We start from the raw sequence: 17,211 nt of genomic DNA on the forward strand, positions 1-17,211 counted from the left end.
GCCACACCTTCATGGAGAACTTTAGAACAGTGGACACCAGGTGGGAGGAGGCTGCAGACATGTCAGTGACAGATCTTTGTGGAGACAGTTTGCCGCCCAATGCGCCGAACGGCGCGGGAGGACCTAAGTCTAAGTAAGTCTAATATACGAGAAGACATATTGATTCAGTGAGAAATATTCGAAGTTTATAAACCTGGAAATACTCTGACGTTGAATTCGTTTGAATTGACATTTTCTTATGCAGTACCGTCTTGTCTTGAAGAACATTTTAGTGCCACTTCTATCATCATTCTATGTCTATGAAATCTGTTCATATAATCCTTGCGGTCGATATTATTATTACAAATACTATAGAAAACATGACATTGATAGTTTTTCCCTAGCAATGTTCAGATTTTCCAAGGAAAACTAAGTTCATTATTATTAATAGTAAAATTAGAAAATATATATTTTGAGTCCAAACATCATAATTAATCAATATTTTGTAAAACAAAAAAAAATAGTGTTGCAGTTTCTTAAGACTTATGGACTAAAAATAATAGCAATAATATCATCTACATAAAATTCCCTTCATTAGTTAGTCAGTGTTAAGTTCATACTGTGCTATTATTAAGCGTTGAACATAACAACTCACTACTCACTACAACTCACTACTCCATGGATGGCTCCTACTTACCTCTTACTTCTTATACTCTCCTCCACCCCCCCCCCTTTATTAGGGAGATCGCCATGGCCAAAGAGACCAAAAAGCGTCAGCTCATTCGACAGAGACTGGCCAGCGCAAAGTCCGATGAAAATTTGGCGGATGGAGGTAATGAGGACGCGGAGGAATACGCCAGTGGACTGGATGAAGCCCTAAAGGCATTGTCTTGGTAAGTACAAATTACCTTGTGGCACGTCAGGTTAAAGGTCCAGTCTGGGTCAAAATGGAAAAAAAAGTGAGAATATATTGAAAGAAACAGCTTTAAAAAAAATAGATCGTCCTCCTCTTCACTAGATCTTCCTCCTCTTCACTAGATCGTCCTCCTCTTCACTAGATCGTCCTCCTCTTCACTAGATCGTCCTCCTCTTCACTAGATCGTCCTCCTCTTCACTAGACCGTCCTCCTCTTCACTAGATCGTCCTCTTCTTCATTAGATCGTCCTCCTCTTCACTAGATCGTCCTCCTCTTCACTAGATCGTCCTCCTCTTCACTAGATCGTCCTCCTCTTCACTAGATGGTCCTCCTCTTCACTAGATCGTCCTCCTCTTCACTAGATCTTCCTCCTCTTCATTAGATCTTCCTCCTCTTCACTAGATCGTCCTCCTCTTCACTAGATCTTCCTCCTCTTCACTAGATCGTCCTCCTCTTCACTAGACCGTCCTCCTCTTCACTAGATCGTCCTCCTCTTCATTAGATCGTTCTCCTCTTCACTAGATCTTCCTCCTCTTCACTAGATCGTCCTCCTCTTCACTAGATCTTCCTCCTCTTCACTAGATCGTCCTCTTCTTCACTAGACCGTCCTCCTCTTCATTAGATCGTCCTCCTCTTCATTAGATCGTCCTCCTCTTCACTAGATCGTCCTCCTCTTCACTAGATCTTCCTCCTCTTCACTAGATCGTCCTCCTCTTCACTAGATCGTCCTCCTCTTCATTAGATCGTCCTCCTCTTCACTAGATCGTCTTCCTCTTCACTAGATCGTCCTTCTCTTCACTAGATCGTCCTCCTCTTCACTAGATCGTCTTCCTCTTCACTAGATCGTCCTCCTCTTCACTAGATCGTCCTCCTCTTCACTAGATCGTCCTCCTCTTCACTAGATCTTCCTCCTCTTCACTAGATCGTCCTCCTCTTCTTCTTAAAGTAGCCAATTTTTGTCTGCTGACCTGTAAGCTCTTTTGCAGTCTGTGCCAGGAAAAATAGCTCACTACCATAGTGTTGCTTATGCAGGGTTGTTGGGGTAAGGAGAATCCTACTGGGGCATTCAACAGAGTCTGATAGACGGTTTCGTAAGTGTGGGTGTAGTGTCTACATTGGGGTGTGGGTGTCTGAGTTTATTCTGTCTTATCTTATTTTTTTGTAATTCTTTCTCTGTAATGGGGAGCTGTCACATAATACAATATCTTTATGGCTTCGCTCTAGCTCTGTGATGAAACACGAAACACATATTTTGGTTTTCTGTTTATCTATTGAGTGGTTAGAGCGGCGAAATAAGAACGTTTATGTTCGAGTCTTGAGTCCTTTTTTTAAGCAAGGCTATTTTACAGAGCTTGTATCAACTCACAATTTGTCTGGCTGGTTCTTCTTCTTCTAGCCAGCTTTATTGCTGCTGAGCTGTGAGCTCTTTTGCAGACTGTGCCAAGGAAAAAAAGTGTGCTGTTTTCTTCAGTTGTTCAGCACTGCCGTACAGGGTGTTGGTTATGTTGGGCTGTAGTGAAAGTAGGGTCTACCTAAGGTGGATTAGGAAGGGGCATTCAAAGAGGCTATGGTTTATGGTTTTTAAGGGGTGGGCGCAGTGTCTGCAAAGGGGGAGTTGTGTGGAGTTTATTTTGTTCAGATGGTAATTTAATAGTGGTGTGTGTCCTGTTCTTAGTTGGAAAATTGTAGATTGCTCTTTACGGGGGAGGAAGTTAATACTGTCCAGTTTGTTAGGCGTAGTCATTTCTTTGTACATGGCTCTGCCTGTGTTTCCTGATGCCCATTGGTTGAGCCACTCCTCTTTGTGATTGTTGTCTGTCTGGTTCAAATTTTGAACACGTTATTTCTCCCGCTTCCCATTCTCAGGTTTATATTGAAGCTTTGCACAATTATTTATTGTTACTAACACAACGTGATTCAATAATAAGAAAATAAGAAGGTCCTGAGACCAATAAGTTATTAAATAGTGGTAATTTATTAATTTTGTTTGATATCGAAAAGGGGGAAAAAAACTATTACAATATTCTTTTCCTTAGATAAGCTTCTTTTTTTTTAAACATCTATATATATATAATTCTCTTCTTCGCTCAAGAGTTTAAACGAGTAGTAATGAGTAAAGGAAAGATCCCTCTCTTTTTCTGCATTTTTTTTTTTTGAGTTATCAAAAGATTTTTATAATTTCCGGATATTTCCATGACTTTTTCGTATATTTTGTTATAAGTTATAAAAATGGTTTAATTTAATAATTTACACCTAGAATTAGCGCGGGTCCTTTGAAAGTGCGGTGCACACTGCGGTCACATAGGGGCCTTAGGCCGGCCCTGCAAAATAACGGCATATGCTACGCCGTGGGTCGCCTAGTTTTGTATATTTTGCTTTTTTTTTTCTCCTATGTCATTAACGTCATAGTGCCGTTGTTTTGTTGTTGTTGTTTTTTTTTACTTTTTTGTCTTTTCAAGTTCCTTCGTGAGCTAAGTTTGTTCAATGTAAAATCTAGACTCCTGGCACGTCATTGTATCATTCTATTGGACCATCTGTTGCTGTTGGAATTCGGAAAATGTAGCACATGATCGTCATGTCATTTGACGCTTTAACACTGTGGACTTAGGAGTTTTGTATTGATTCGTTTCTATTTTATTTTGATTTCGTCCCTTGGATATGTTTATTATTAAAACACAACTTGGGGAGAGATTTCTGAAAATCGTCTATACTCTATACTAGTCTATACAGATCACAAGTAAATGCCAGAGCCTCATAAATACGTCATTGTACGACTTTGACTTATCTGTTTCTATGGCCGACGGTTAACAAGGGTGTCATGTGACCACCACAACGACCAACAGCCTTTATCTTCCCACCTTTACCTATTCCATAGTCTGGTCAACCGTTGGGGCACCACACAAGATCTGTTGATCGTCTTTCTCCATTCCTCTCGATCTTTGGCCTTGGATAGAATTTCTTTCAAAGACAGGCCCGTCCATTCATTTTTAATTGTCTTCCCATTGCTTTCACTGTCTGCCTGTTCTTCTTTTTCCTGGTACTGTTCCTTGAAGGAAGGTCTTAACGAGCTCTGAGGACCATGTGATACGGCCATATAGTTTTTGTGTTTTTTGACAGTAGTTAGCAGGGCATCGTCTCCAACTTAGGTGAGAAGCTAGAGTTGAGAGGACTCGGTAGCTCAGTAAGTCCGAAGATTTGGACTCGAGACCACTTGGTCTAGAAGTCAATAGTTTTACCACTCAGCCACCAAGCCTTACATAATCTGCCCTATAGTTCTGAACGTCTGAAAGAGGTACCTTGTTCGACTAGGTGTTGTCAACATTCAAGTGTAAGAGAAGCGCTGATCTTAATCTTATTATTATTATTTTTTATAGATAGATATATTTTACTTTTCCACTATTTGTCTGTTCCGATGTGTTGTGGAAGTATTGTTTTATAAAGCCAAAGAATGATGCATACATGTAACATAAGTAAATGCAGCACTGGTAACTAAATATAGCTGGATTGGTAAAACACTACCGATCAAAAAGATTCTTCTTTTGAATTCATTCTGGATAGTCGAGTGGTTGGTACGCTTCTTCCGGTGTTACTTCTTGGTTTCGTGCCATGGTCAGGACTGTTTCTTTAGTTCGCTACGTTGACCATTGCCTCTCATTAGAATTGTGGTCCCAAGTACTGCCTTTATATATGCAACATGTATCATGCTAAAGTTGTAGAATATTTGTATTACACAAATAACAAAGTAGTGTTAAAGTGGGAAGACATATTAAGAACTCTTTTATTTTGTCTTGGCCTTATGTAGTCTTTTATTTTCTTAGATCTTTAGCATTCCAATTCAAGATTGGTTGCTCAAAATAAAAAGAAGCCATTATTAGAAAAATAAAAACCTTTGTCTGGACAGCTTTTTTAAGTTTTCTTCTGACACCATGTAGATATCTGTATTACACAAATAACAAACTAGTGTTTAAGAGGGAAGACATATTAGGAACTCCATTTATTACGTAAACAAAAGCGGTGTTGCACTGACGCGCTAGTGTGCAAATGTACATATAATGTATAATGTAACATATGTTACAATAAGTCCTTGAACGGAGACTTGCGCGAGGGAGGGTAGTGTTAATGTCCCACGAAGCGTAAAGGATAACTCCCAAATACCAAAGAAGTACTAAACAATATGACCATATAAATTACAGAATCATAAAAATTGCAGAATCATAAGTATACTTTATAACTAACTTTGCGTACTTTTTCTTTTTCTGTGAAGTCGATATGTGCAGGGGTGGGGGAGTTGTTTTGTGTGTGTGGGACAACAAAGAAAATGGAAAGTTTGAACAAGGATGTGAACTATGTGCAGACGTACAAGAGGACTAACTAATCGATCAATTTAGATCTGACCCTCTCGTGATCATGTCGCTCTGACACAAAACTATTACTGTAAAGAAAAAAAAATGGGAGAGAACTCCTATCAAGGATGTGTTGTTTAGGATGCTGAAGGGTTACTTAACCTAGCACTGACCTAAATCTATTCATCGGTTACGTCTGCGTTAAAATTTGACTTTTTTAAAGTGCTTGTGTTAATTTTCTGAAATCGGTAATTAATTTTAATCTAAATTTAGACAATGTTGGTGATGTTTTGTTTTTCTTGACGTTGATGTATAGGTAATGTGGTCATTTTGACTTATTCACTGCTCAAGTATTTTATCTTCGCTTGTTTCAAAGTGTGTGTGTCCCAGATGGAGTTCTTCCCATCGTCTTGTGTCGTCTGCACCGTGACCCTCGCTTATCTTCAAACTGTATCTGAACTCCAGTTCTAAAGTTTTTGTTTTGAATTTCGTTTAAGGTTAAACCAGATTGCGTACTGGCGCTTAGCACATGCATTTGTTGTGTGTGTGGCTAATAGACGTAGGTGCCATAGACAAGAAAGAGGACAACTCTATTGGAATCTAGAGTGATGTGTTCTCTGTTGTGTGTCGATACTCTTCTCTAGTCCTCTTCCATGTTTAAAGTGATTTTAATGGAAACTATTTTCTGACTAAACGAAAACGTCTTTTAAGTTGTCGTTCTTCTGTGTATTTCGATGCAATGGAATTATAATAATAATGATAATAATAATAATAATCTTTATTATTCATAAGGAAATGTGTCTTACAATTTGTGAAACAATGAAGGATAATTCATATCTATCATTTTTTTTTGTATTTAATGAAGAGAATATAGTGAGTCTGTTTACTACATTAAAAAGTTATGTTGTAAACCTTTGATGAAAAGTTTCCAAAGGCGTGAAGTGCAGAGACGTCTGCGTTTGTTCTCTGGATTTATTGTACACATGTTTTAAATTTTTATTTCAAATCATAAATTAGCAATGCAACATTGCAGTTTTTCACAGGGCACAACTCTGCCTTCCGTACTTAAAAAAAAAAAAACAAGATTGTATTGGTTAATTTATTACACTCCCAAAACTTACCTAGATCCGTAATACAATTATACTCATGCAGAATTTAAATGACGTTTTTTTCCTATCTTTATAGTTTGTGTATTCCTAAGTATTAAGATATATCTCTTTTTTTAAATAAGAGTTCAGTAGTTAAAAGAGTAGACTTAAAGGATAAAGATATATGGTTCAATTAGACCATAATTATATTTTTGTGTACAGCATGGGCGTAGCAAACGACAATCCCCATATTCCAAGAGCATAGCTAAAGAAGGTTACGATTTTAAAACCCCCTCCGAAATTAACGATAAAACCCCTTTCAATTTTTAGGCTATCCATTCATCAGTCGCCAGACTCCATGAGCGTAGTCAAGAGGAATTTTGTGTTTAAAACACCCCTCCCCAAAAAGTACATTACGCACTCAAAATGCTTTGAGCGTAGCCAAAGAGGGTTTTGAGGTTAAACCCCCCTTCAGCGGTTGAAGCCAAAAAATACCTTTTCAATATAAAATAAAGCAAATTACTCAATATTCTACGAATAAACCCCAAAGGGGTTTTGAGTTTGAACCCCCCCCCCCCGTCAGCGGGGTTGAAAGCCAAAAATTACCTCTTCAATATTAAAAAAAAATAGCGTAACCAATCAAATATTATTCTAAATTTAAATTCTAATTTAAAAAAAAACAAACTCCAGAGATTTTTTTAGTTGACGATAAAACTTCCCTTTTCGATATAAAATCTAAAGCCAACTACAGTCATGTAATTCCAAGAGCGTAGCCAAGAGAGGTTACAAATTTTTGCCAGTGGCTGGGCTCCATTACTAAAGTGCAGTGAATAGTCATCTGCCGAAACTGAAAAAGCCTAAATGTGACTCAACAAAGATTGCTAAGACGGATTTAAGGAGACAGTTATAGAGATCGGGTCTCAATCAAGGAAATCCTATGCCGAACTGGGAGTCGACTCCTTAGTGACAGTTCGTCGCAAGAGGTGTGCGGGACATGTTCTCCGACAAAATGAATTACGCATAATAGGAGTTGCGATGACATGGAGGCCATTTGGAGGAAAGCGCAAACAGGGACAACTTGGCGCCACACTTTCATGGTGGTCCTCAGAGCAGGTGGGAAGAGGTTTCAGACATTGCCAGTGACAGATTTTTGTGGAAGCTGCTTGCCGCCCAAGGCGCCGAACGGCGCGGAAGGATCTAAATAAGAAAGATTAGCAGATTTGGTTTTTGAAATAAAAAGTTTTAATAGCAGGATAATGCACTGTAGATACCTCAGAATATGCACTTTGTTGGCTTTCAATACCGGAAATAGTGCTTGGCTGCGGGGCTTCGCCCCGAACCCACTAAGAATCTCACAGCGCTCCCCCAGGCCCCCTCATTGGAAAGGGCGGGGAGTCTACAATGTACGCACACACACACACACACATATTTATTGGCGGGGTGGATCCTCCCCAAACCCCCCCCCCCCAATCCAGAAAAAATCCTGGCTACGCCCATGGTGTACAATAGCTCTATGTGAAAAAAAAAAAGAAAAAAAGACTTCACTATTCTCTGTAGGCCTAATTCACTATTCTCTGTAGTTCACTATTCTCTGTAGTTCACTATTCTCTGTAGTTCACTATTCTCTGTAGTTCACTATTCTCTGTAGTTCCCCAATAAGTGTAGTTCTTTCTTCAATGGCAAGTGACAAAGTAAATAATGCCGATTGTGCAAGAGCTAATGTGGCAGCTTGGGAATTAAGTAGGCGGTTGTTGCCAACTCATATGTCTAAATTTCCTTTTGTTATTGTAGGCAGATTATGAAACAATAAACCAGCCGTTTTAATCTCGGCGAGCTCTTTCTCCACACACCACCCCCCTCCAACTCTCTCAGCCGTTTCGTTTCGTTTATTTGTTTAAAAGTATTTTTCATTGACTTAACTTCAAGGGCATTTAATTGTTTGATTTATAAGTTTCAGACGTGTCTTCGGAAATAAAGATTACTAAGTCCTAGCCCTAAAACTCATGCTTATTGGCAGTGGATGACGGCGTACAGGGTTCGAACCATTGTTATGACAGCCGAAACATATGTCACACGGTCAGGCAGCATTTCATATTTTTTTTTACTGGATGAGGTGCGAGAGTAAATAGGTCAGTGATGCGTGGCTCTGTGATGGGCATTCCATATTCGGCCGTTGCTTTGGCTTTATGGTAGAGCACGTAGGTGTCGGGCAGAGGGTCTATGGTTCGAGTTTTGGTGAAGCTTGTAACTTGTTACTTGGCAGTAGACGGCGTAACGGAGTACAATCAGATCTGGTGGATCTATGACGTCTCGTGAAACTTTGGATAGATCCAAAAGTCTAAAATGTGTTTGTTTCGTTTTAGGCTACATACAGTTTCCGTTTGATTTCGCCATTTTGTTTTAAATGTTTCGCATTTTCTTTTACAATTGAAGATTATTACATCCTAGCGCAAAACTTCCACAGGACAGATGGGGTGACGCGGTTAGTGTTTGAACCCGGGACCATTTTAGATGACAGTCCAGAGCGCATACCACTCGACCCTATTTGTTTTGAGGTGGTTGTATATTAGAAGTTTAACTTTTCAAAAATAGAGCCTCCCACGCGATTTCTCAACCCAACGTTCACTTTTAAGCTGCATCCTTTGACGAAATTCTCTAGAACATACACAATACACACACCAGATCCCCTCAACATAACCTGTCAACCACATTTTAAAGAAAGAAAAAAAGTATAAATAAAAAATGTCGGTGGAAAAGTGGCCGGGGAGGGGTTGGGAAGGAATGCTGTATTGAACATTTCTTTTCCAGCTGTCGGCTCACTCCGAATGGCCGGCTGAGATTGGTAAACTTGCTTCTGTCTGTCATTTCCTTTAGTTTCCCTCTTCTGGATAATTCACTCCTTTTACTATTGTATTAACTAAGGTAAACCAAAACAAAAATCGATAATGACGTCATCAAAAACGTCATATTTTTACATAGTGTCTCAACTTGAAGTAATTTTATTTTCGAATATTAAAAGCGGGAGGGAAATAATCGTTAGCAATATGTTGTTATTCTTCGGCATTTTCCGTTTGAAGTACTCTCCCCTTGCGAGCATATAGATCTCTACAGTTTGTGTAACTGGAGAACTGAAAGCTTTCCAACATTAGGAGTTTGTATTGTGTGCTTGGGCTGCGTCAGGGAAGGATTAAAATTATTGGCTTTCTGTGGGCTGATTATTCTTTCTCTTCTTTCTTGAAATGGATCATGACCAAAACCATCTCGATATCGGAAATTCTCATTTGGTTTCAGTGTTTGGCGTACTGAGTAAGGTTAAACTTGTGAAATATGATATTAAGTCTCAATATTGGTTTGTTTTTTTCTTATTTTGGCTTTTTTTAAAAAGTGCTCACAGTTTTCTTAGAGATCGATATTAGGCAAAATTATTTCAAATACCTTTTATATAACAAATTAGTATTAAATTTAATCTTATAAGAAACTTCACAGTTGTTGTGTAATATGCATAACTACACGTAAATATCAGCCTACATTTATTGCTGTTTGAGTGCCCAGTATAGTTTATATTGGAATTTTTTCTTTAACTGAAGGATGAATAGTTTTGTGGTGATAAGGTTATTTTCAATAATAATTACAAAATCAGACTTTGAGATTTGCCTTTTACTTTGGATCTCTTCCTGTTTAAATTCTAACGATATTTTTTTTAAAACCGAAATGATTGAAGTATTTTGTTTTCCTTAGCTCGTTAAAAGTAGTTCTATGAACAGACAAAGAGCTCTCAAACTTCTCCTGAGTTAATGTTCCAATGCTATGTGTCTTCCTTCCGTTCACGTTACAACAGAAGATATAGAGCTACGGGTAGACTTGAATTAGATTAAACAATGCGCATAGTGACTAAGTTCCTTGAGCAACTTTAAATTTACAATGACCTAAAAATGTTGAGATAACATGAAACTGTGTTGTATTAATTAAAAGGAAATATTTTGATACACAAGAAGTGCTTTGTGACTAACTGAACGCCTATAGCTCAACAGGACGTCTATAGCTTAACTGGACGTCTGTAGTTTAACAGGACGTCTATTTCTCTCGTGTGTAGTCCAACAGGACGCCTATAGCTTAAGGAGGTTGTGATTCACACTGCATTATGCTAATCGATATTTTTTTTTATCATAAGCTTACTGTGATAGAAAGCTGGTTTCAGTTTTAAGAAGGATTGTATAAATTTAAAATAAACACACCAAGATGGCTGATATGTTTACAGTAGATGATATGTCTGCCATACGAAGCTATTTTAAGCTTGAAGCAGATGAGAACCTCATAACGAAATCGAGGTTCTCAGAACTGTTTGCTGATTTGACGATGACCAAAGAGGAGCTTGGGGCTATCTTTGAGGCCTTGGACACTGATGGAGATGAACTGATTACCTTGGATGACCTCCTGAAGCACTACAATAAGCCGTCCGCAGCGTCTCCCACAGCGAAGGAGGCGAAGATGAACCACAATTGGCAGCAACACAACCACAGTATTCACGTGGTGGATTACAGTACGACGGACAAATATGGCGGGGAAGAGATGCTCTTTTCTGAGTCCAATGGCACAGACTTCCCCAGCCGGAATCCCACGAACTCTCTAAGCCCGCTTGGTAACAAACCTTTGCGTAGACCGCGAACTCTTGGCGCGCGGCGCAGCAGACGCTGCATAACCGATGCCAACAGAGAACTGAGCAGCGAGACAAGCATGTCGGACGGCATGGGGGAGGACAGCGAGCTGGACAGCCTCTCTCCAATCAAAAACAGCCCGTCAGACGGGATGGTCAGGAGCGGGAGTCTGACTGCCAGAGTCGGCTCCTCTCTGGCCAGAGATTCCATATCGCCGAGCGGGCGACAAGGAAGATTGACCAAATCTGACCAATCGGGAAGCGAGGAAGATTTTTCCATGAGCAGTGACAATGGGTGGGCGGACACTCAAAACAAACGTGAAAGCCCTAGCAGAACACCTGTCAGAAGACAAAACCTGGTCCCGGAAAGTGGTCGAGCAGAGACCCCAGTAGCAGAAATAGGTCTTTTATCCCCGTACAGGTCTGTGATATTTTGTTCTATAGTCATTCACCTTTTATTTTAGAATTTACATTCTTTTTTAAGTGGGGTTATCATGCAAATAGCTGTAAATTAATAATGCATTCAAATTTAAAATTGTATGTAAATCAGAAAAGAAAAACTGTTCTATGTCTTTTAATATTATGATAGTGTTTTTACTGTAGGCCTACACTGAAGAACAAAGCTGCTTACATATCATATGTCATATGCTTATTTAGAAACCAGATTACGTTCAATGGAAGATTTTACTGTAGGCCTACACTGAAGCATAAGCTGCTTACATATTCTTATTTAGAAACCAACTTACGTTCAAACCAAGAACTACCTCCCTGACAGCAGTTTTTATCTGCGAAAGGAAAAGCTTATTGTGTGTGCTTACTCAAATATGTTTTATGAAATTTATGGGGTTGCAATCAGTAAAATTAACGAGATATAGAGAGTGAAAAAAGATATGGGTAGCTGGTAGATGAAAGATAGTTAGAATGTATCAGTTAATACTTTCTTTACACTAAATTTTTTTACAAATCTCATAGGCCTATCAACTCACTTTGTCTGGTACACATTTTGAACACGTTATTTCTCCTAATTCCCATTTTCGGTAAAAGTGGCTCACAGACAAATGTAAAAAAAAAAAAACTGAAAAAAATCTAGTTATAGTGTAAAAATTATAACATTTATTTATAATAAAATTAAAAAAAAAATGAATGATTTGGACGAGGTTGATGTGATTGTATGAATATATTTGATGTCTAGCTCGATGACTTTGAGTAGCAACCGCTAATCCCTACAAGCACTAATTTCTAGTCGGTTTCTTTTATTTGTGATGAGGTTCATTGCGGCAATGAATCCACATTGTACCAAACAAGAGGCTGGAACCCAGTCAACAACTTCTGTGCAATGACTTCTTCTTCTTTTTCATCGTTCTCATTGTTATGCCGGAGTGTTCATATGACTAGACCAATATATGAGATGAACTGCGCAGTGGTTTCCAAATCAGGGAGCTCTCCATAGAGTTTTCTTTCTATTGGGGTGTTTTGGGGCCAATGTCTTATACGGGCGTGCAATGACTGATAATGCAAGATATAAAATTGGAATCGGTTTTTGTCACCAGAATTTGGAGTCTCCTTGCTCAAACATTGATTTTAGGTTCTTCGTTTGTGGATACTTCAATAAGCTGCTCCTGTATTAATATGGATTCATATCTGCGTTTGTATACTCGGTTCAATTCTCAGTCGGTAATATCCAAGTGAAGAATGTCTTCAAATCTTTGGTTTAGGTCGTCATATAATGGTACTTAACAGACATACATATAAGTGAGAGGCGAAATCGGTATTCGTAAAATTATTCGATCGTATAAGGTGGCTTTTATCAAAGAAGTTATTTCAATTGTATACAATATTCATCTTTCTGCGGACCCTCTACGATCGTGTCGGGGACCCCTGGGGGGGGGGTCCACGTACCACAGTTTGAGAACCACTGGTGTAATGTGGTGATTTAGCGTCTGCTCTTCAAGGCTCTCTTTAAACATATATTTGATTTTCTTGTTATAAAAATAGTTTACAATAATGAAATTCTAAATCAAAGCCCTTTTGTGAGAAAAACACAATTTACAAAATACAATAAAAACTTGTCGAAACGTCACCCGATTGGGCTGAAGGTGGGTGAGAGTATGGAAGCATCTTTGCGAGTCAGTGAAAATAGACCTTGGAAGATTATTGTATGTTTCTTCAGTAGACAAAGATTTTCCTTTGCATCATTCTTCCCCAGTGTGGTGTAACGGTTTATCAGTTTGAGAGCCTCTGGGTAATGAACTTAAATACTGGAACAAAAATTGTGCATACGAGATAGGCCTACAGCGATAAACAAATTATAGGCAATCTATTGTGCTTTTATTAAAGGTTCATTGTTTACGTTTATGTTGTAGGTAGGTTTTAATTGAATCTTGTTAGTGCCTATCCGAAATCCGGAACGAAGTTTTTAACGAAAATGTATGGCGTTTATGACACAGGTGTCTCGCTTGGCTGGTGTCAGCAGTGGTTCTCTTATTGTTTTTTTTTTTACATCTGTGTTGGTAGATTGAACATATGGTCAACAGCTGATTCAAGCATATTTTAAATTGTTAGCTACTCAAATGTATGACGATAAACTTAAGCAATGGATTCGCTAACCTTTTTTTGTTGTTGACATAAAGAGGAAAGTGGTAACAAAGCTTTTTGTTTCTTTTAATTAATTTCTTTTTTTAAATTGTCCAATATGGATTTTGAAATAAATGGACAAATTAAGCAATGTCAAGGACGCCACACTGAAAGATCAACTGAATAATAACAACTATTAAACTAAAAGAGGAATGAGCCTTTAGAGATGCCCTAAAGATACAGAAATTTAACACCCCAGTCTTCTCCATGATTCGCTGGAAAATAAAATTGTATGATTTATTTTTATAATACTTCACTTGTAAGTTCATTCACATTCTGTACAGATGCACTAAAGAGATTCAAAAATTTGAAACTATCGATTTATGTTTTAATTCGTTTCGCAACTATCAATGATTTCATTGTCTTCAATCGGAACTGGCCTTCGTGGGTACTATATATATATGTATATATATAAGGCTTGTATTCGAGTCCGAAGGTTATAAAGAGGAGTGCAGTATTTCCTTTGGCTACGCAGTCCCAGCTGCGACCTACATATTTTGATTCACCCAGCGCAGACATAACCGTTGTCTGTGGTCAGTTTAGGTTCTCTTTCCGCCGTCTACTTCTGTCCTCAGTTGTAGATTTCTTTTTGGTCTCAATTGTGTATCCCGCGGCCTTTGTAACAAATCTCCAGCTGCCTCGTTCGGAAGCCGCCTGATGCCAGGTGCTCTCCTCCATGTCTGTTTAAGGAAGCTTGCGTCTAAGTTTGTCTCTAAAGCGTTTTCTGGAGTCACCACAGTTACCCCAACCACCTTTGAGCTCATCAAAAAGAACTTCCTTTGGCATACGGTCACCCCCATAAAGGATTTGTGCCCTGCCCAGCGTTGTTGTCGAACTATAAGCTATCCCTCGAGATCTATACTGTCCATACCGGCATTCGCAAGTAGGGCCTACATCGTTATTTTGAGTGCACTCTTGCCAACGTACGCGGGTAACGTATGCCCATGATGGATCACAGACATCCTTGGTGAAAGCGTTCAGGAAGTCTTCGATTAGTTGCTTTTTTGTATAGCACACGTCCTCTGATCCATATAGTAGGTTTGAGAGAGCCACTGCTTGGTATACATTTGTGTAGGCAGGCGGAACGATTTATTCGTCAAACTCATGATTGAAAAGCGCTACTGGCCTTAACTAAATGAATAGAAAAAAAAAGTTAATTTACATAGCCTAATTCACTATCGTTCTTGGCATTTTTTTATTTCGTTAAACATTTTTTTCCCCACTCTATTTCACGTAGACTCAACTCAAGTTACAAATCACTGACATGACATTAAGTGGTAGATCAAATTGTGAAGATCTAGCTACTATTGTTCATCCACTTTATAATAAAATTAATCTATATCTAGATCTAGTAGGCTCCTACGATTACTCAGAAAAATGTCCTTTTTTATACGTGTTAGTGAACTTCGTGAGAGCTCTCCAACTTATCTTTTCAGAGGCTAACCGCTTCCAGCTACTGTCCTCTCTGTCAGTGCGGTCTAAATGGCGCTCGAGTTTATCTTTATAGCGCTGTTATTTCGGTTTTGTTGTTTTGTAAAATGTTTTACATATTTCGGATGTTCCTTCAGAGTTGAAGATAGTTTACTTCCTAGTCCAAACCTCCCGCAGGACGACGGGGGATGGGAGCGGGCAGGGTTTGAACCCTCGACCGTCGATAAATCCGAACGACAGTCCAGCGCGCAAACCCCACGACCAGGCAGCCATCCTGGAGTGGGAGGCTCCCAACAATAACGCTTTCCTACTTCCTACACCGGGCTACAGACAACATCTGTAGATTTAGGCCCTATATAACTAGATTTAGTTAAACTTATAAGTGTAGAGAGGAGCTAAGTCCCATAATCATGCCTGTAGGCACAGTTTGTATTATTATTGTAGAATCTATGCAATTTCTGCAAAATGAAAAGTTTCTACTCTGCTGTCTAGAGACTAAATCTAGATTCTGTATATCTAGATGATAGATGTAGTTCTACATTGGGAGAGCCTGTAAAACTCATCTAGTCTAGAAGTCTAGATTTAGATCTAGATTTAAATGTTAACGAAATAACAATTTTAGGCCTATAACATTTTCTTCTACTTTCTTTCAGTCAAGAGCAAGTTTGTGAACTTTACCAGAACCTCCACAGTGTAGATAAACCAGAACTTGTTTCACAATTTGAAAGTATTTTACTGAATGTTATTAATGATGTGCGGCAGTATCAGCTGGAAAATGAAAGACTTGAGAAAACATACAGAAGGTATACATCTAGATCTATAATCCAAATGTACTCTGCATGTTTGTTGTGCTGTATTTGGTCTTTAGTCTAACTAACAAAAAAAGAAGTAAAGTTCTGCTCTTCCCGTTGACCAAGCGTATTGCGGTCTCTATGGCAAATGATGTAAATCTGATCTATTTCAGTGGCCCACAGTTAACGAGGGTTTTATTTTGCCACCACAACGACCAACCACCTTTACTTTTCCCCAACTATTGTCAGGTATCAATTAGAGCTGGGTGTAGGCCCACTCAGAGGCGCCCTGAAGATCCTGAAATTAAAATTTTGCACAGTCTTCACCAAAATTTGAACCAGGGATCCTTTAGTTTACCAAGTGCTTTACCACTCAGCCACCTTACCCCCTATAATATAACTATACATGCATAAAATATAAAATTCTGTATCAAATAGGACATTAATTAGTTTGAATTTTAATGCACTCTGTAAATTATATTTCAATATGTTGTTATCAGACTGGGTAGTCAAAAACTTGTGAAATTTTGTAAGCACTGTGGCACTACAGACTATGGAGGACTGGAGGACCATTTCTCTTGTGCCCTTTGGCTTTATACCTATACTCTGAATTGTAGATCTGCCTCTACAGGATCAAGACCTTTATTTTTGTCATTAAGTCATTTCTTAGAATTAAGAGCAAATATATATTTAAAATACTTTCATACTGCTTATTAAACAGACTGTAGTCTGAATTTAAAAAAGAATTTTAAAATGCTAACATCCAAGATGATTCAATCTCAACTCTTTTGGATTGGTATTCCTATTGTCACCTACAAAATTATGTTACTTAACACTACAATACTAAGTCTTTGACTTTCACATTCTTTACAGATCACTATTGTAAATGTTTAATGTATGTTCAGCAAATGTTGTTGTTTTTTTTTTCTTAGAGAAAAAGATGAACATGATAAACATTTGCGGAGACTTGAAGAGGAAATGGAACAACAAGTTCAGAGCATTGAGGAAAGGGTCAGGAAACAGGTATGTTGGTATACAATTTGTTCAAATTTTGACAGTGATTGATAAATGCTAATTACTCATGAAAGATTACAAATTAAATTTTACTTCTTTTTTTCTACAAATTTTATAATATCAACTCACTTTGTCTGTCTTTCTGTCTGGTAAAAAGTTTGTGCAAATATTTATTGGAACAGGCAGAAACTTTGCACAATTATTTCTTTTTACCTGACAAAACTAGAATCAATTTTTTTTAAAACTTGACCAATTAGCTAATTAACTATTGCTAATTAATTATTTTGTTTGGTGTCAAACACGGGAAAGAAATTGTACTTGACTGATGTGGTGGTGTATGTCAAATTAGTTCCTATATATA

The 17,211-nt window shown here is 38.3% G+C and overlaps 1 protein-coding gene across 12 annotated transcripts in view; it reads left to right on the plus strand.

Annotated features, from left to right (window-relative positions):
* LOC106072326 (ras and EF-hand domain-containing protein homolog) overlaps positions 1-17,211 on the plus strand; it is a 66,239-nt gene that overhangs the window by 26,455 nt on the left and 22,573 nt on the right. For 2 of the 12 annotated variants that reach the window (XM_056043995.1, XM_056043996.1), the window contains exons 3-5: positions 720-872; positions 15,699-15,848; positions 16,769-16,859. In XM_056043995.1, coding sequence (XP_055899970.1) covers positions 720-872; positions 15,699-15,848; positions 16,769-16,859 — 394 coding nt within the window. Of the gene's footprint in view, positions 1-719; positions 873-5,184; positions 5,487-5,716; positions 5,901-7,859; positions 11,402-15,698; positions 15,849-16,768; positions 16,860-17,211 lie in introns of those variants that run through there. The other 10 variants (XM_056043990.1, XM_056043993.1, XM_056043985.1 and 7 more) reach the window with 7 other exon arrangements.

This window comes from Biomphalaria glabrata, chromosome 10 (genome assembly GCF_947242115.1).
Source record: "Biomphalaria glabrata chromosome 10, xgBioGlab47.1, whole genome shotgun sequence".
Taxonomy (NCBI): Eukaryota; Metazoa; Mollusca; class Gastropoda; family Planorbidae; genus Biomphalaria; species Biomphalaria glabrata.